At 62.4% G+C, this 19,319-nt stretch overlaps 2 protein-coding genes across 23 annotated transcripts in view; both read right to left on the reverse strand.

Annotated features, from left to right (window-relative positions):
- ANKHD1 (ankyrin repeat and KH domain containing 1) overlaps positions 1–1,176 on the reverse strand; it is a 120,140-nt gene extending 118,964 nt beyond the window's left edge. For 9 of the 22 annotated variants that reach the window (XM_074883933.1, XM_074883937.1, XM_074883936.1 and 6 more), the window contains exon 1: positions 601–1,164. In XM_074883933.1, coding sequence (XP_074740034.1) covers positions 601–1,017 — 417 coding nt within the window. In that variant the 5' untranslated portion in view covers positions 1,018–1,164. Of the gene's footprint in view, positions 1–600 lie in introns of all 22 variants that reach the window. The other 13 variants (XM_074883939.1, XM_074883942.1, XM_074883943.1 and 10 more) reach the window with 7 other exon arrangements.
- A 656-nt stretch (positions 1,177–1,832) lies between these two features.
- On the reverse strand, positions 1,833–16,335 carry SLC4A9 (solute carrier family 4 member 9). Its single transcript, XM_074883951.1, has 21 exons — positions 16,067–16,335; positions 14,114–14,274; positions 13,751–13,900; positions 13,581–13,642; positions 13,347–13,504; positions 11,453–11,540; positions 11,082–11,236; positions 10,344–10,460; positions 9,955–10,129; positions 9,526–9,659; positions 9,147–9,418; positions 8,434–8,489; positions 8,155–8,337; positions 7,900–8,013; positions 7,094–7,255; positions 6,716–6,894; positions 6,391–6,463; positions 3,879–3,947; positions 2,844–3,017; positions 2,257–2,412; positions 1,833–2,064 (listed from the first exon to the last, which is right to left on the reverse strand). Exons 1-21 carry the CDS (start codon positions 16,333–16,335, stop codon positions 2,014–2,016), a joined length of 2,958 nt encoding a protein of 985 aa, XP_074740052.1. The 3' UTR covers positions 1,833–2,013.
- Positions 16,336–19,319: the final 2,984 nt, after the last annotated feature.

The following is a 19,319-nucleotide window of genomic DNA, read 5'->3' on the forward strand; positions in this document are numbered from 1 at the left end:
GCAGGGCAGCAATACCGGGGGACGCAGGCTTTACTTTGTTCTCCGCTGGGTGGAGGATCTCACCTCCCCCTCCGAACCTGGTTCAAAGTGGAAACCACTCCTAGAGGTCAGGAGGCAGCAGCACGGGAGACATCTTTCCCCCACCCTCCGCACGCAGAGAGGCAGCGGCGAACAGAGCGCCCGGCTGCCCCAGGAGGGTGCAGGCGCAGCGCCCAGCCCCCCTTCCCCGGGGCCCGCCGGGAGGCGCGACGGTGCCGAGACCCCCTCCCTCCCTCCCTCCCTTCTCCCCGGCCTCATCAGAAGGCCCTGGGCCGCCCTGCCCGTGCGGGGCCGCCGGGACCCCGCCCCCGCGGCTCCGGTGCGGCCGCTCACGCCCATGGCGGCGGGGAGGCCCAGGCCGTCGAGAGGGGGGGGGGGGGGGGGAGGGGGGTGTGGTGCGGCCAGCGACCCCTGCGCCCGGTCGGGGCGGCGCCGAGCGCCCGGCTGGCGGCGGTGGGCCCAGCGCGGCGAGGGGGAGGGCGGGCGCCGGCTCCGGCCGCCGGCCGGGCCTGTCAGGAAGCGGCGGAGGGGAGGGCCGGGCCCGCCGGCGGGAGCGCTCACCTCGGACACCTCGTCCTCGTCGCTGCCGGAGCCGCCGCCGCCCCCGCTCCGCAGCACGGCGGCCGCCAGCTTGAAGTCGAGGGCGGCCTCGCCAGCCGCGGGCGCGCCGGGGCCTCCCGGCCCGCCGGGCCCGGCCTCCCCGAAGAGGCGCACGGCCCGCAAGCCCAGCGGGGAGGGCCCGGCCGCGGCGGGCGGCTCGGCGGCGGGCGGCGCGCGGGGAGCGACCGAGTCGATCTCCTCGTCGCCGACGGGGGCGGCGGTGCCGTCCGTGAGCATCGCGCTGATCCGGGGCCGCCGCCGCTCGCAGAGCCCAGCCGTCTCCGTCCCCTCACGGCACCGCAGCAGCGCCACTAACTTCTCACACCCTACCCGGCCGCGGGCGCCGCGCCGCCCACCCGCCGCTCCGTCCGCGCCCATTGGGCGCGCTCGGCCGACGGCAGCGCGCTATTGGACGCGGTGCCCGCCACTCCGAGCCGCGTCACGCGCTCCCAGCATGCTGCCCTGAGAGCGCACGCCGAGGCGGTTAGAGCCCGCCGCCCCGCCCCGTTCCCCCGGCCTCTCTTCCTGAACTTCCCGGGAGCTGATTGGTCACCTGAAACATCAGTCATGTGCCTTGCTGCAGCTGCGCGCGCCGATGGGGCGAGCGAGCTGTCAATCAAAGCAAATCCGGGAGTTCTGGGTTTCGATTGGTCAGCAGCCACATCGCTCAAAACGCACGGCGTCTGGCGCCGCCCGATTGGCTCCTGCCGTGCCCTGGGCCCCCCTCCCCTTCGAATCCCTCTGAAGGTCTCCGTCAGCGCGAGGGATCATCACACGCCCGCCTGTGCCGAGCGGCGATTAGCGCCGGGCGCTGCCTATCGATGCGCAGGGCCCACCCCCCCCCGCCCTCCCCCCGGCCCGAGCGCGGGTCGCCATAGGCTGGGCGCGCCGTCACTCTGCTCCCGCCGCCGCTCCGCCCGCTGTGACGACACTGGCGCGGCCACGTGGCCTCTGTCAGCACCCGCGGCCAGGCCGGGGCAGCCGAGGGGCGTCCGGGCGGCGGCAGCGCCTGGGCCCGTTATTGCCCCACGCACCCGCGGGGCGCGGGCTGGCGCCGCAGGACGGGGGGCGGGGTGGGGCCGCCCGCGGGAAGAGGTGTCGTCGGGTGAGGGTGGGGGACCCCGCGACAGGCCGCCCCGAGGGGCTGTGGGTGCCCCGTCCCGGGGGTGTGCGGGGCCGGGCTGGAGGGGGCCCGGAGCCTGTCGGAGATGTCCTGCCCGCGGCGGGGCTGCCTGGCCGCGCTGGGAAGGGCCCTGCCGAGGTGCCGCGGTGCCGCCTCCCACCTGACCCGCAGCTGCCAGGCCGGGCAGGAGCAGCCAGGCCCCAGCCCGGCCTCCTCTGCCCCGCGCTGTGCCCTGCATCCCGGCTGCCACCCTAATTCACGGAGATGTTGATCTCTGGTCCTTGGCGATGCATCGGCTCAGACTGGAGGAAGAAGAGAAGGGCGAGAGTGGCAGCGGCTCACAGCCCTCACTCCCGCCACGCTGCCGGCTCAGCCCCACCAAGCAGCTCAGTCCCGGCCCAGCTTAGTCTTAGCTCAGGCCAGGATCAGCCCCCGCACCAAAGCATCTCCAGGGGTAGCTTGTGAAAGAGCACAGCCCCCAGGACATCACCCACTTCCTCGCTGTTGCTTTCCTCCTCCTTCCGCTTCCTGGGCTGTTTCCCCTCTGTGTCCTTCCCGGCCGTTTCGGGCAGGAGGCTGTCCAGCCAGCTCAGGTCATGCCTGGAGAAGATGTGCTCCAGCCCCTTCCGGATCCCCACCAGCGCCAGCAGCTGGGGCCAGGGTGAAGCACAGATCAGTATCGCACAGTGCTTGGGGCTGAGGGCCAGGGAACAGGCAGCGTGGTCCCTGTCACATTCCCTCTATACCTCTAGTAAATGCTGGGGAGGTGGCACGTCACCTCTCCTGGCTTGGATCCAGGCGACAATACTTGCACAACACCCGCAAAGCAATGTCAGCCCCACTGGCCCCAATCCAGGATGTGAAGGCTGGTGACAAAGTCACATTGTGGCCCACCAGGGACTCCACCAGCCCTCAGGGGTCTGAGCACCCACATACACCATCTGCCAGGGTGTGTGCCCCCACCTAGAGGGGGTCCCTTGACCAAGGTGAGCGCCAGGGCCCCAGCAATGCTCAGGGCACATGTGGACAGCACCCAGTCCAGCATCAGAGAAATGCTGCCTGATTAAAAGAGGTGGCATACCATCACTGGGAAAATAATAGCGGCCATGGTGGACTTGAGGACCCAGAGCAGGGCCAGGCACAGCAGCTGGATGACAGTGAAGAGGTGTACCCGGCGCAGGGGCACATGGCGGAGGTAGGCAAGGTCTGGCTGGTGCTTGGCTGGCATGAGGAACAGCCGCACACGGTCTGTGAGCTGTAGCGAGAAGACAGCATGTGGGTCACACACCTCCATCTTTCAGGCAGCTCTTACCCACCTCTCTGTTGGGACTCGGGGTGGCAGAGGGATTTTCACCATTGTTTTTGCAGCTCAGCCCTCCCGCTGTCTGCACTGGCAGCCAGCATGATGCCTGGGTGGGTGAGCTTGGCTGCAAGACCAGGGGTCCTGGTACACCATTGCCCCAGGCCAGGGGAGCACTTTCTAGACAGACATCTAGAAAGGACTCAGGCTGTTTTTAAAGGGTTAACTGAGAGATAACAACTCCTTGATTCCCCTCCCTGCATGCAGGAAGCTGTTGCTGCCTTTGCCAGAGAACAACCCCGAATTCCCCAAGCGGAGGGAGGGAGGGAGGGTTTTCTCAACCTGTCATCCAGAGCAGGGTAATTGCAAGGAAAATGTACTGTTTAGAGGAAAAAAAGGGATAGATATTTCTGGAGTGGAGATTTTTTTCCTCTCTGTGGGTTTCTCAGGAGAGGAACAGAGCTGACATCAGCTGCAATGCCAGGACCAAAGGATCAGCAGGTCCCAGCTCTCTGCCTGCAGCTCCCAGATGGGAACATCCCTGTGGCTTTGGGAGGAAGTCTGGGTTATCTACTGGTCCCTCCATTTCTCACAAACCATCAGTGCAGAAATCACTCATGCTCCTCAGCATCCCAGACACTTCCCTTTCCCTTTCCCCAGCCCCAGAAAGGTCCCTCTGTCCCTGCTTGTTTTGGTGGGGGACAAACCCATGCCAGGTTGCCCATCACGAAGAGCTAAAATCCAGGCTCTGCTCAGCAGTGAGAGCTGGTATTGAGCAAAACCCCTCCTCCCACCACTGGTGCAGCCCCCACTCACCTGGATGCTGTTCAGCGCTGCCACCCCCATGTGCAGAAAGACCCCGTACAGCACTGGCATGGGGATGTGCTGCAAAACATCAGGGCAAGGGGTCAGCAGGGCACGATTCCCCGAGGGGCCCGTGCTCGCTGAGCTGTCGTGTATAATGTATAATGGCTGCACCGTTTGATTCCTTCACTTCCAACAGCCCAGTTTAATGTCATGGATTTTTTCATATCTTATGGCTTCAAGGGCTTTAAAGCCCAGACACGCTCACAGTTATGCTGCTCATGTGGGGATATCACAGTCTTCAGAGAGCGGAAACATGCACCAAGTTCTTTGCCCTGTTCTCCAGCACGTGGTGGGAGCAATCCAGGCTGGAGGTGGAGAACATGACACCAAGCCACTTGGAGATATGGCTTATGGCTCAGGATCTATAAAGGCTAGGGAGGTCCTGCCTCCCCAGCACATCACTTTCCTCTTTACCTCCTCTGCAACCATAAACTGGCTCCAGCCCTCTGTGTGGCTCAGCAGAGTTTGGTTTTCTCCCAAGCCCGGGCAAGCAAGGAGGGAGACGGGGGTCACTTGCTGCTCCCCACGGGTTTCACCAGGGACACAGGCAGTTCCCAGGGCTGGGTTAGCTTCCCCAGTGCCTTTTGAGAGGAAGCATTGATCCACACACCCGAAGCGGGAGGTAACTCCTAGTCCTGGGGCTGCTGCAGGTGTGACAGGGGGGATTATAAGGAGAGATGGATCCTTGCATGAAGGACCAAGCCAGACTCATCCTGGGGCTGGGGAGGCAAGAAAAGTTGCCCTGGGAGAGGATCCCAAAGCCCACAGACACCCCTCACTGCTCTGTATCTTGCCATCCACCACAAAGGGAGAGGGAAGACCAGGCAGTCTTGGGCTCCAGTTTCTCCACCACAAAATCACAGAATCACAGGTTTGGGTTGGAAGGGAACCTCACAGACCATCCAGTCCAACCCCCCTGCTGTGGGCAGGGACGCTGTCCACTAGATCAGGGTCTCAGATCCCCATCCAACCTGACCTTGAACATTTCCAAGGCTGAGGCATCCACAACTTCTCTGGGCAACCTGTTCCAGTGTCTCACCGCCCTCATCATAAAACATTTCTTTCCCCTGTCCAGCCTAAATCTACCCTCGTTCACTTTAAAACTGTTGCCCCCTGTCTTGTCATGACAGCCCCTGGTAAAAAGTCTCTCTCTGTCTTTCTTATAAGCCCCCCTGAAGTATTGAAACGCCTCAGTAAGGTCTCCCTGGAGCCTTCTCTCCTCCAGGCCGAACAAGCCCGTCTCCCTCAGCCTCTCCCCACAGCAGAGCTGTCCCAGCCCTCGGACCATTTCAGTGGCCTCCTCCGGACTCGCTCTCACAGGTCCATGTCTGTCTTGTGCTGGGGGCCCCAGGGCTGGACACAGTGCTCCCGGGGGGTGTCAGGGGAGCAGAGCAGAGGGGGACAATCCCCTCCTCACCCTTCTGGGCACACTGCTGGTGATGCAGCGCAGGAGACACTTGGTTTCCTGGGCTGCAAGCGCACATTGCTGGCTCATGTCCCATTTGTCACCCACAATTACCCCCAGTCCTTTTCCAGAGGGCTGCTCTCAATCCATTCATCCCCCAGTCTGTGTTAATACTGGGGGTTGCACCCACCCAGCTGCAGGACTTTCCACCTGGCCTTGTTGAACCTCATGAGGTTCACATGGGCTCGTGTCCTCCAAGGTCCCTCTGGATGGCATCCCTTCCCTCAGGTGAGTCAGCCACACCACTCAGCTTGGTGTCATCTGCCAATGTGCTGAGGGTGCACTCGATCTCACTTGATGATGAAGATATTAAATAGTTGTTGATGAAGATATTAAATAGTATTGATCCCGGTAGGGACCCTTGAGGGAGACCACTCGTTACTGGTTTCCACTTGGACCCTGAGTCGCTGACTGTAACTATTTGGAGGAGGCCATCCAGCCAATTCCTGATCCATCTGATAGTCCATCCATCAATCCCATATCTTTCCAATTTGGAGGTAATAATGTTGTGGAGGACTGTATCAAAGGCTTTACAAGGGCATCCTCAGAAGTGAGGACAGAGGTGATGGAAAAGGGAACTCCTGCTTGCCCCCACGTGATCCAGATGTGGCCAGGGTACATTGGAGCGGCTCGGCCTGATGTGGCAGTGGTGGCAGGCGAGAGCCAACCCCAGCTAGGCTCAGCCCCCCATACGGCAGTGTGGAGGGTAGTGGTGGGGTGTGTTTAGGGACCACAGGAGACCCCAATGCTCACAGGGCGGCTGGCGAGCCGACATGGGGCAGCAGTGGCTGGTGTGCCAGCTGTCCTGCAGCGTTCATGCCAAGCCCTTTGCCCAGCCCCTTCTCATGCAGCACACAGCTCCCTGCCTGCTGGCCAGGCTTCCCATGATGGACTGATGGGACAAGGGACGGCAAGGTTAGGAACCCACCAGCCTTGAACGATACGGCCAACCCCCACCTTGGAAAAGAGGCCAAACCCAGCAGCCAGGCTCCCTACCTTGAGAACGGGTGCCATGAAGACGGAGACGCCTGTCAGGATGAAGACAGCCAGGCCAGTCAGCCTCTGCTCCCTGCAGGTGGCAGCGCAAGTGTCACAGGTGCCCCTGGGGTCCCTCAGGAGCCCTCAGCTCCCACCCGCCCTCCCCGCCCCCAGGGTCTCTGCTCCTCTCAGCTTTAATGGCCACGGGGACCAGTGGCATCCCTGGGGAGACACAAGCAGCCCCAAAGCCAGGTCTGCCAGCCAGTGTGGGCACGCCCCTGTCCCCTGCTCCTCAGTCACAGGCAGGAGGTCTCCCAGAGTGGGGTCTGGGTTCATTGTGTACCTGATGCCCAGGAACTTGGGGTGCTCGCCTGGGGCTGAGGTTGCGCTCTCCTTCCTCAGGCTCTCCATGTGCGCCAGGGAGATGACCGTGGTCGAGACATACCAGGGAAGGCCGGTGGCAGAGGTGACGACCATCAGGAGGGAGACACAGAGGAGGTCCAGGTGAAAGCCTGCTCCCTTCTGCAGCCAGAGAGGCAGTGGGGCTGGGGGAGAGCCACCTCCCTGGCACCATCAGAGAGGTGGCAGTGGGGTCTGTCCACCTTTCCAGCCAGTTTGGGGTGACACTCTTCCCTGAATGCCCCCCTGGCCCACAGGATCCAGCTGGGACCTGGGTTCTCCTCGTTGGCTGGGTTCTGCCCGTCCCCTGTCCCCCACTCACCTGCAGCTTGTACTCCCTGCGGTTAAGGATGACTGCTGTGATCTGCTGGTCCATGAAAATGAGGATGGTGATGAGGATGGCAGGCACTGGGGACACGAGGCAGACCCACCATGGGTTGGCTCCAAAGGGGAAGATGATCCAGCCCCGAGCTGGGTTCGTGGGCTGCAGAGAACAGAAGGGTCACAGCAGCCACCACCAGCCTGTGGGGTCTGTGGCACAGCTGGGTGACAGGACCAGCCCTGGGTGCCCAGGCTGGAGCTCTGTGGGCACCCAGGGATGTTCCACCTGGGAAGAGGAAGAGCAACCTCTCTCACCTGGAGATGCGTGCTCCTGGGCAGCATGACCCACCAGCCCCCCATGAGAACACTCTGGCTGTGGCAGAGCAGGGTGTTGCTCCTGGGCACCACAAGCCAGAAGCCAGGCACATGCCCCCTGGAGCAGGTGGAAGAGGTGGCACTGGACATTGATGGTGGCAAGCCCAAGGAGGTGGTGGCAAGCATGGGCTGCTCTGAGGTGCTGTCAGCCCTGCTCCACACCCAGGGTGGGGAGCCCAAGCCTAGACTTGAGCCTGTGGCTCTCTCTCCAGCATGAGCTGTACTGTGATGTGGTTATTCCAGGACTGAGACAGGTTATTTACAGAGCGTGGGATCGGCTGCGGTTCAAGCCCTTCTTGTTTGCTGGGGTGCAGCCCACATCCCTGTAGGGCTGGACCCAGCAGTGGGAAGGACAGCAGCAGCATAGCGGGATGGCCACTGAGTGGGGCCCAGACCCACTCCCCAACAGCACCATGCCCACCCCACTGACACCTTCAGCTCACTGGGGACGAGGAGCTTGGGGGTCTCCAAGCCCAGGATGGCGTCAACAGTGCAGGAGACAAGGATGGCCAAGATGATGGCGAAGTCGCTCACCAGCTTCCGCACCTGCAGATGGAAAGGACTTGGCCTTGGGCTGGCCAGGGCAGGGGGCTGCCCCAGGACCACTCCTGGGTTGCAGCACCTGGCACCATCCCCACACTGCCGGGACGGGTGGCCGTGCTGCCAGGGTGGCTGGAGGATGCTCACCCATGCAGGGAAGTAGCGGCTGCTCCTGAAGTGCTTGAGTGCGGTGCAGGAGAGGAAGGTGCCCCCAAAGAGCAGGAAGGAGATGAGGGTGACATCGGGCACATACTGGCAGCTGGTCCCCAGGAGGTGCCCACCTTGACCGAGGCACTGGGTCCTGCTCAGCCCGGACAGGGCAGCAGAAGGCTGTGGGGACAGGGCAGGTGACAAGGAGGGGTCATGCACAGACACCTCAGGCCCACCCCAGCCCCTCACCCACCCATCCGGGAGCAGGGGCTGTACCTGCTGGGGGGCCAGGGGTGAGGGGAGCGGCGTGTCATTCCCTGTGGAGCTGTGACCTGCAAGGGGACAGGGGAGGTCAGGGTGCCAGCACCATGGGATGCCTCATCAGGGATGACTGGGACCACGCTGCCATCAGTGCGGCTGCCCAGGCTCTCCCCAGGCACCCAGGGTCCTGGATGGGGCCCCATGGGACCCCTGAGACCCTGGCACCAGCTGATGCCCAGGGAGCACTGAGGGGGGACACCCCTGTGAAGGGCTTGGCTGAAGCACCAGCCACTCAGAGGCACCATCAGCCTCAGGCTGTGCCCAACACTGATTCTTTTGGTACATGGTGTGGGTTGCATTTGCAAGATCAATGTGGACACATCTTCATGCCCAGGAAACAACCTCTGATTTACAGACTGGGCTAGAAACCACAGCACAAACCCACCCATGTGCCCACTTCCAGCCCCTGGCATCCCCCATCCCAAAGCCACAGGAACAGGACGAAGGGTCTGCCCGGGGTCTGGGCAGTGCTGGGAGGCAGGGACGGATGGACAGATGGCACGGAGGGGAGTGGAGGAAGGTGTTGATGTGGTTGGGCAGGCAAGGATGGGATCGAGCAGCCTCTTCCTCCAGCACCTTTCTCCATCTAGCTGGGTGGCAGGATCCCAGTGGGGTCCCAGGGCAGCAGCCCCCTGCTCCCCACCAGTTCCACGGCTGCTTGGGCTTACCGGGGCTGGACAAGTTGCAGACACAGCTGTAGGAGGTGACGTTGTCCAGCCGGTAGTGCCAGTTGATGGGGAAGGCATCCGCCAGGCTCAGCATCTTCTTCAGGGAGTCGTAGATGAATATCAAGCTGATGAGGGCGCAGAACCCTTCCTCGGTGAAGCGGGTGAAGTACCGCACCAGGTGGCTGGCCTCGGTGGCCACCAAGACAACACCAAAAAAGGCCACCCAGAACCCAATCCAGAGGCGAAACTCCAGGTAGTCCAGGCTGTGGTGCCTGGTGGGAAGGGTGACCCAAAGCCTCAACAACGACACCTGCCTGGTGTGATGGTGGCCCGTGACCCAGCCAGTTGCCCAAGGAACTGTCCCTGGCAGGGTACTTACTGGCTGAAGGAGAAGAGGAGCCGCTCAAAGACCAGCACTGGACCGGTGCTGCTCAGGATGGTCAGGGGCTGGCCGGAAAAGAGGCAGAAGATGGAGCCAGCAAAGGCCGTGCCCAGGAAGCTCTCCAGCACCCCCTGAAATGCAGGAGAGAGGTGCCAGGCACTTGGCATGTGGTGGAGTTGGGTGTTGCAGCACTGTCCCCTGCAGCGTCACAGCTGCAGGCAGCTGCCCACCCCTCCCTGCACTGCAAGGTACAGGGTCAGTGCTCAGAAACTGCGGAGGCCAGGGAAGGATGCAGGATTCAGGTGATGCTCAGGATGCCCTGGGGGCACCGCAGGCTCGCCGGGCACTGGTAGGAGGTGGGCACCCAGGAGACCCATGAGCTGGGCCAAGTGGGGTTGGTGTGGGGCACCCCATGGCCACACTGACCTGCATGTTGTCAGTCGCATCCCCCAGCATGCCCCCGAAGGTGATGGCATTGGTGACTGTCGCCAGGTAGATGTAGAGCACTGCTGAGAGGCACTGGGGGTGCAGGGCATCAGAGAAGTCACTGCCATACCATGGTGCCTTCCTCCGGATGTCTTGCAGCAGCCCCCCGAAAAGCCTGGGGCAACGGAGTGAGATCTCAGAGCAGTCCCCCTTGCAGGCCATCACCTCCCTGTGAGACCTGCCAAGCAAGGGATGGTCCCTTCCCTGGGAGATGCCAGCTCAGAGTGGTTTGGATGTGGTGGCCCCATGTGCTGGGGAGAGCCAGCACCCTGCCCCAAATTTGGCCTCCCGCTGCACCTCCAACCACCCTTGTCCTTCCAGACACCCACCTGCCCGTCCTCTCCAGCTCCTCCCTGGAGCCTGGGTACCCCAGGCTGGCTCTGTCTCCAGCTGCTGCCATGTCCCCATTGCTGGGGGACTGCCAATCCGACGGGTGCACGGCAGTCCTGTGACAGACCAGAGCCTGAGACAACAGGCTTCATGTTGGAGCCCTCAGGACCCAGATGCATCTAGGGGATGCTATGAGGGGACAGGGAGGGTGGAGAGGGGACAGAGGTGCAAGCAGGGCTGGAGGGAGCTCATGTATCTCCTGATAATGAGGAGGAGAAAGATCAGGAGGAGGAGGAGAAGTGGGGATTTGGACTAGATGATCTTCAATGGTCCCTTCCAACCCAACCATGATGTCTTCCAGCACACCCTGGAGCCAGCCCTAGCGGGACTGGTTTTGGTGGAGGAGCTGGGCAGAGCTGGAGGTGTCCTGCTCGGAGTTTCACGTCTGAGTGCTGAGACCCGGTGTTCCCAGCAGCTCCTGCCTGAAGGGCACACGGGGTGGTTTTGCCATCCCCTGGCAAGTGGGACAGCAGGACTAACAGCAGCGGGGACCAGAGCTGTGGTCATCGGCTGGAGCTGCAGAGGGGCTTGGCTGGGAGGACCTCACTGGCAGTGGTTGGCTCCTGGGTGGCTTCATCCCCATGGAGATGGAGATTTCAGTGTCACAGGCAGAGGTCTCCAGCTGGGAGCCTGCAAAGGGGCTGGCAGAGACTGCAGCTGCCGTCCCTCCAGCCTACCTCCTGTGCAGAGACAGCAGACAGCTTGGCGGAGGAATTCGGGCACTGGGGTCCCATTTTCTGGGAGGAAGCACAGTCAGCTCATCCAGGAACACCTCCATCCCTGTGATGAGGTCCTCTCGGTGCTCAGCTTGCCGGGCAACCCTTTGGAAGAGCTGTGGGGAGATGCTGTGGTTTAGCCACCACATCCCTGCATTCAGCCACTCGGAGCCTTCCTTCCAGCCTGCAACCATCACTGAGAAAGGGAGGCCACCAGCTCACCTCATCCTCTGCTTCCCTCACTGCAGCTTGCAGAGGAGAGGACCCCTGGTCCCCTCAGCCTAGGCCTCATCCCAGGCCCATCCCACCCATGGGTGCTGCACCAGGCTCACCTCATCCGTCAGCAGTGTGGCCATGGCCCTGCCAACCTCATGGTAGGCTTTCACTTTGGCTTGGGGACCCAGCAGAATGAAGAGGAACCTGTGGGTGAGACAACGCATGTCCTGAGCAGCTCTCTCCTTGCTGGGGGATGCTTCTCCCAGGGGAGACCATGGTGCTGCAGGGATGCTGGGGACGGTGGCTGGGCACACCTGGGGGGTTGCTGCCACCCTAAGAAGGGGGTTGGGGGCAGAAGACAAAACACGTCTGCTGCCCACTGCACAGAAACCCTACGGGAGTCCGTGGGACACCAGGACTCCGGCTGGATTACAGGGTCTGCAGAAAACCAGGCTGGGGGGAGGGCGGGGACACAGGTCGTTGGGGCGGAGAAGGAGACATCCTGCAGCTGGGGTTGTCTATGGGGTCATGTCTGTGGGGTCAAGCTCTGGGATGGGGCTGTCTGTGGGGTTAGGGTCTTGGCTGGGCCTGTCTGTGGGGTCATGCTCGTGGGAATGTTTCTCGCAGGCAGGATGCAGGAGCGTTGGCATCAGGAAGGAGAGCTTGTCAGCTGCATGGGCAGCAGGTTTGATAGGACTACGGGGACACAGGAGGAGGCTGGAAAGAGGGCTCAGAGTCCTGGAAGAAATATGGCTAAAATCCCCCACCTCAGAGGGTGCTTCAAAATAATAAGGTCTCCAGAGGGGCAGCCCATTCAAATATTTAACCAAGCTCTCCATGTCTTTCCAAAACTGGCAAAAACTGTTACAGTCTTGGTACCCTGAGGCTGTGGAGAGATTCCAGGGGTTGTAACCTGAGCAAACCTCCAGAGAGGGGGTAGGGAAACTCCTTCAACAACAAGAGTGGGGCTGAAGGTGGCTTAACAGAACCTGCTGCAGCCCTGATGTGGGGCATCAGTGCTGGAGACCTCCCAGAGCCTGCTCCGAGGGGTCGGGAGGTGACAGTAGCCACCTGGGATTGCTTTCACCCAGGCATCTTCGTCAAGGCAATGGGAAAACCTTAAGATCCTAGAGATGGACCTGGGTGGGAGATAGCCCTGAGATGGTGACTGCATCCACAGGACAGCCAGGGGCAGGCAGCAAAGAGGATGGCACCCCAGGCAAAGGGATGGGTAGGGACAAGCTCTCCTTCCCCTCCTGTTTGGGGGAAGAAAGTACAGGGCAACGGGTTGTCATGAGCCCCTTGAGACCCGCGGGGCCCCCCCGGGGACCTGCCACCCATCTCCCACCCAAGAGAGAGCAGGAGGTGGATGGGGATGTCCGGCTCCACCCAGCTCCTGGAGGACGGGTGCTCTGGGCAGAGTGACCAGGAGGTGGCAATGTCCCTCCTGATCCTCGCCTGCCTCCTCCGCACACTCTCTAAGGAAGTCCCCAGCTCAAGGGGCACACTGACCATTTCCCCTTACGGCTTCAGGTGATGCGTTCCTCAGCCTCGGAGAAACACCTCCTGCCCTGCTCCTTTCCCCCTACGCCACCAGTGCTGCAAGAGCCACACACCGCTCAGGAGACCGTCGCGGGCGGTGCGAGGGCAAGAAGCTCCCTCAAACCTGCCTCCCTTCCCAGCCGCAAGCCCCCATGATCCCGGGCAGTAAGTGGAGAGCATCCAGGACCTTCTCAGGAGGAGAGTGAATGCAGAGCCCAGGTGGGGATAAAGCCAGGGGCTGTCCCCCCGAGGCTGCCCAACACATGCTCCAGCCTCAGCCTGTCCTGGGATGTTCTTAAGGAGCTGGGAAGAACAGGAGAGGAAGCAGTGAGCCAGGGCTCTGAGAATGCGCGAGGCATTGGGTGCCATACCCTTTACTTTCGCCAAGCAAAGCCTTGTCCTGTGTGGGAGGGAGCAGGAAGACAGGGACAAAGGGGGGTGCAGGGCCATCAGCCATCCTCCATTTACCTGCTGGGGAGAGCGACTTCAGCCAGTGAGCCGAGGGCGACCCCTCGCCTGAGGCGGATGAAGGCAGTGAAGGGCTTCTCCAGGAATTCAACTTCACCAACAACAACATGGGCTGCTTCGGCCCCCGGCGGGACCCTCTTCTTAAATCGGTTTCTCAGCTGAAAGGAAAGGGGTGCAGTGGCTGGGCACTCAGGATGCAGCAGCTGCTCTCAGCCCAGCTCCGTCCTGCCTTACCTGCTCCTTTAGAGGTGTTTCGGAGAGTGAGGCTCCAGGCTCAGACCAGCTTTTGACCTTCACTGCAAAGAAAGGGAGCAAAATACGTGTGCAATTGAACGGCCAGCATGGGTATTGCCCCAGGCTGGTGGCAGCCCATGTCGCCACCCATGGCCAGGTCCTGTGCCTACCTTGGCAGGGAGAGAGGCTGAGCTCGGTGAGGAGCTGCAGCGGGGATTTGGTGGGCTGATGCCGTGGCTGGCGGAGCAGGAGAGCTGCCAGGCGCTCCCTCAGCTCGGGCTGCAGCTTTGCTTCCTCAGGCTGCCCAGAAATTGCCTTGTCTGTGATAGGAATGGGGACAGCCCTGAGTCCCCTTGGTTTTCTGGCTGGTGGGGGGCTGCCCAGCGAAAATCCCCCTTTGCTGGAGCAGCAGCCAGCCACCTCAGGTACCCAGCTATCATGCATCAGGGCTTTTATACAGGGACCTCCCTAGTGGTCTGGTCCCTCTGCTGACCAGCCCATCCCAGGAGGTGACATTCGCATTCCCCACATACCAATTATTTCCTTGAAACTGAGGGCATTCAGATCCAGGAGCACTGTCCCCTTCTGCAGGCATGTCCTCAGCTGGAAGAGGCTGTGCAGGGGGAGGACTGGGATGTGGGGTGCACTCCAGCGCTCCCCACCATCCTCCACCTTCTCCTCGAACTTCATCCACCTGCCCGGGAAGATGTGTGGGGTCAGCGGCAGGGTGGTCCCGTGCCCCGTGCCAGCCAGCAGGAACTGAAGGTTAGGTCCATCTCTGAGCTTGGCATGGGGCTGGCACAGGCAGAAAGGGGTGGGGGGTCTCAGGGGTGGCTGCAGTGGACTCGTGAAGCAGCGGCGGGTGGGCAGCCTCAGCAGCCACGTCCCCATTCCTGCTGACTCACACCACAGTCCAATCTTCTGATCGGGGCATTTCACCAGTCATGGGATCACAGGTTTGGGTTGGACGGGAACCTCACAGACCATCCAGTCCAACCCCCCTGCTGTGGGCAGGGACGCTGTCCACTAGATCAGGGTCTCAGATCCCCATCCAACCTGACCTTGAACATTTCCAAGGCTGAGGCATCCACAACTTCTCTGGGCAACCTGTTCCAGTGTCTCACCGCCCTCATCATAAAACATTTCTTTCCCCTGTCCAGCCTAAATCTACCCTCGTTCACTTTAAAACTGTTGCCCCCTGTCTTGTCATGACAGCGCCTGGTAAAAAGTCTCTCTCTGTCTTTCTTATAACCCCCCCTGAAGTATTGAAACGCCTCAGTAAGGTCTCCCTGGAGCCTTCTCTCCTCCAGGCCGAACAAGCCCGTCTCCCTCAGCCTCTCCCCACAGCAGAGCTGTCCCAGCCCTCGGACCATTTCAGTGGCCTCCTCCGGACTCGCTCTCACAGGTCCATGTCTGTCTTGTGCTGGGGGCCCCAGGGCTGGACACAGTGCTCCCGGGGGGTGTCAGGGGAGCAGAGCAGAGGGGGACAATCCCCTCCTCACCCTTCTGGGCACACTGCTGGTGATGCAGCTCAGGAGACACTTGGTTTCCTGGGCTGCAAGCGCACATTGCTGGCTCATGTCCCATTTGTCACCCACCGGTATCCCCCAGTTCCTTCTCCACAGGGCTGCTCCCAACCCACCTGTCCCCAGGCTGAGCTGGGACTGGGGGTTGCCCTGCCATTAGCAGCGCCTGCTGGAGTCAAGACAGAAGTGTCTTGAGCTGTTTGCCATGCTCAGGCTGTGCCAAATATTTTAATGCTGGGCGCGGACAGAACTTCCCTTTGTCCCCATGGGTGGGCGTGCTGCTGCGGGGTGTCTCGGCATGCTGTACGGGGAGAGCGTGCCCCAGCAGAGCAGGCTCCTGCCGACAGGCAGCCGTGCTGGGGAGAAGAGGGCTGGGTGCTGGGAGAGCCGTCACAGCCACAGCCCGGTGGCTTTGCCCACTCCTTGACCCTCTGATCCCCGGGACAGACCCGTCGCTGCCCCCAGACCCCTGCATCCCATGTCCCTGTGCCCCTGCCAAGCTGAGGAGGGGTGGTGTGGGTTGTGGGGACATCCCATCCACACTCCTGCCCCACAGCAATACCCAGCTGGCCCTGGCCCCTCTCCATTAGGCCCCCATCACCCCCAGCCAAGCCTGCCCTTACCTCCCCCCCCAGTTGCCTCCTGATTTGTGCCAGGCAGCTGGACCTGGGGAGTGTGAAAGCACTGTCAGCCCTGGCGCAGCTGCTGGAGCCTTGGAGAGCAGCAAAGGCAGGAGCTTGCCTGACACCCTGCACTCTCCCATGAAACAGGTCACCCTAAGCCGGGCAGAAGCAGTGTGGGCACCGGGGGGACAGAGGGCAGCAAGCAGCCCTGCTTTCGGGCTGAGGTTGAAGAACCACCAGCCTTGGGAGATGCTGTGGGCTCCTTCAGAGCTGGGCTTTCGAAGGCTGGGCTTCCCACAGTGTCACCAGGCTGCTTGGCCATTGCAGGCATGCCTACCTGGCTGTCTCCCTCCACTCCAGCCCCGCCGGGGTGCTGAGGAGCTGGTTGAGCTGTATGAAGAGCAGCGGGCAAGTGGTGTCCCCTGACTCCTCCTGCTGCAGGGTGGCACTGGCTCGCTTTGCCACTGGGGCTGTGCTGGAGGGGAAGATGCTGCAGCTGAAAGCCTGGTAGGGAGCTTCAGGGTTGCTCCCCTCTGGTCTGGGCTGTGAGCAGGTGTCTGCCTCCCAGAGAGCCGTGCCGGCCGCCCCAGGCACGTGGGCTTGCATGGCCACCAGCACCAGCAGCCACAGGTGTGGGCTCCCCTCTGGAGCTGCCAGCACTCACAGGATCCCACTCATCCCACACCTTATAAAATCTGTGAACCAGTTTAAACTGGCCACAAACCAATACACGGGAGCTGAGACCAAAACAACGATCTCAAAACACCAGGGCCAGCCCTGTGGGTGCCAGCGTGGCTGGCTCCTGCCACCCCTGGCTGCTCACCTGGACCAGAGACCAGGGGGACCCCCCTGCCTCCTTCTTGTGACCCACGTGGGCGAAGCTGCACTGATGCTCTCAAGCCCTCCCATACCCTGCAAGGCTTTGGCGAGGGAACGGCAAGGCCAACCCTGGACAGCCGGCGGCAGCGTCGGTGCCTATGCCAGGGTGCCTGTGCCCACGGCAGGAGAGATGCCACGGCCCCATGGCAGCTCTTCCCGGGAAAGGGGATGTGGGGATGTGTGCTGTGTCACTGCTGAGGAACCCCAGAGTGAGGCAAGAGGGGGCTCACGGCCAGGGCCAGGACAGCGTCAGGGTTGTGGCTATCCCAGCATGCGGAGGGCATCTGCGTGGGCTGAGTGGGCAAGCGGATGTTGCAGCGTGTGCGGGGAGGAAGGATGCAGGGACAGCCACATCACCCTGCCAGTGCACAGGGAGTGGGTACGGCCAGCACGGTGCTGCCAGCAGAGAGCAGCGCCCCGTGCCTGCTCTGCCTGCAGCGTGCCCGCCGCCACCTGGCTTGGCTCCCTCGGTTCCGTGAAAACAAACAGCTGGGCTGTGTGCAGTGCAAACACGGCGGCAGGCAACACAAACACCTAGCCAGCCCGGATGGGTTGTGCTGGAACCCACTGGTCCCGGGCAGGATCGAGCCCCAGGAGCAGCCTGGCATGGGGCCAGGCACCACCACGGTTGAAGTCACATTTTGGGGGAGTGTGGGTGGGCACGTGCCAGTCCCTGGGGTGCTGGTACCTGCCTTGTGGCAGATGGGCCAGGAGCTGAGGAGTTGCTGATGGATCCGGCCTCAGGGCAGGCAGAGAGGGCAACCCTCCCCATCAACCCCACTATCCCAAAGCACAACCAAACCTCCCCTGTGCCTGCTCCCTGCCCCACAGAGGACTCCCAGGGCTCCTTCCAGCCCAACAACCACCTTCACTCCAGCACCAGCAGCTGCCCAGTGGGGCCGGCCTCATCCTGCCTCCCTTTAGCACAGGCAGGAGGGGTGAAGGCAGCAGCCTGCAGCATGGCAGGGGCACAGCCATGCCAGGACATCCCAGGTGCTGAGGCATCCCCCAGAGGTGTGGCACTGGGTTCAGCTTAGGCCTCCTTGGAGACCCCAGCTCCTCCAGGAGAGGGGTGGGTGGGGACAGGGTGGTGGCAGGGGGGAGCCCTGAGAGGTTTCAGGGCTCAGGCTGGGGTCAGTGCCCAGATACTGCTTCACTGGGGTGCGATTCCCCCCAATGGATGCAAGAGCCTGACCTGAGCGGGGAGGCTGCACACCTCGGGGGGCACACGGTGTGTGTGGGGGTCACACAGCTTGGGGGGTTGCATAGGGTGGGGGAGTCACAGGGCATGGGGGGGGGTCACACGGCACAGGGGGGGCACAGGATCTGGGGGTTCACACAGTGTGATGGGGGTCACATGGCGTTCACACACCATGATGAGGATTCACATGGCATGGTGGGGGTCCACAGCTTGGGGGGGGTCACATGGGGGAGGGTTGTGCAGCATGGTGGAGGTCCACAGTGTGGCGGGGGTACATGGGGGGCGTCACATTGGATTGGAAAACACACAGCTTGGGGGAGGTCGTACGGCATGGGGAGGGAGGGGTCACAGTGTAGCAGGGATCAGATGTGAGGTCACATGGCGTTGAGGTCACACGGCGTGGAGGGGAGTCACACAGCATGAGGGGCTTCACATGGCACGGGGGGTCATATGGTGGGGGCTCACCTGGTATGTGGGGGGATTGCATGGCATGGCAGGGGGTCACAAAGTGTGTCTGGAGGTCAGACAGTGGGGCAGGGGTCAGACAGTGCTGGGGGTCACAATTTGGGGGGGGCCTATCTGGCCAGCTGTCCCCTGGCTCTGCCTTGCCTGCCCTCCTCAGCTTCAGGGCTGCCACAGGTCCCCCCACCCCAGTTCCCCTCACCCTGTCCTGTGCCCTATCGTCCTGTCCCCTAAAGGCCATCACAGTGCTCCCCAGGGCCACTCTCCTGGGGGACTGATCCTGCCCACAGGGCTGGATCCTGGCACCTGACTCTCCCCTGGCCTTTGCCTCCCAGCCATGCTCCCTGTGGCCCCCAGGCTGTGCTCCCTGTGCCTGCCAGGCTGTTTGCTCTGCGATACCAGTGTGTGCCCAAGGCAGGTGCCACAGTGGCTGGGGGGGCGTGACCTTGGCTGGATTGGGGACCACGGGGAGACCCTTGGCAGCAGGACCACAGGTGAGGAGAGCCAGGGAGGCTCTGGGACACCCAAACCTTCCTGGGGGTCCACCTCTCCCTCCTGTGGGGGCTGCCCCAGCACAGCCCCCGGCATGGGACGGTGCCTGGCTGGCAGCGGGGTGCAGGCAGGGAGGCTGTGGATGGCTGCAGGAGGTGGGCAGGGGGCAGCTGCAGATTCTGTAGGAGGCAGAGGGAGGCAGAGGCAAGGGAGGCTGTGGCAGGCACAGGGGAACAGGCAACAGAAGGCAGCAAGGCAGAGGCAGGGAGACAGGCAGCAGGAGGCAGTGGGAGGCAGGGAGGAATGGCAGCCTGCAACCCCCCACCTTTGCCTGCTGCCAGACCTCTGTGCCAACAACCCCCCTGGCAGCTGACATGAGCCGGTGCTTCCCCCTCCCGAGGTGCAGGTCAGTCGTCAAACGCTGCCCGCGCACACCCAGCCTGGCAGGGGGGAAAATCCCATCCCCATGCAGGGACCTGCCCGGGAGCCACCGCACAGGACTCCCCAGGGACGCAGCCCCTCAGCCTGGCCACCACTGACCCACCTCACTCTGCTG

Source organism: Strix uralensis, chromosome 14 (genome assembly GCF_047716275.1).
Source record: "Strix uralensis isolate ZFMK-TIS-50842 chromosome 14, bStrUra1, whole genome shotgun sequence".
In the NCBI taxonomy this organism is placed as follows: domain Eukaryota; kingdom Metazoa; phylum Chordata; class Aves; order Strigiformes; family Strigidae; genus Strix; species Strix uralensis.

Coding starts and splice junctions, on each gene's coding strand:
- SLC4A9 (XM_074883951.1), bottom strand. CDS start 16,335: ATGCAAGCCCACGTGCCTGGGGCGGCCGGCACGGCTCTCTGGGAGGCA. Junction 11,237..11,452: donor CCACACTGCTGACGGATGAG/GTGAGCCTGGTG, acceptor ATCTCCCCACAG/CTCTTCCAAAGGGTTGCCCG. Junction 8,014..8,154: donor GCCGCTACTTCCCTGCATGG/GTGAGCATCCTC, acceptor TTCCATCTGCAG/GTGCGGAAGCTGGTGAGCGA.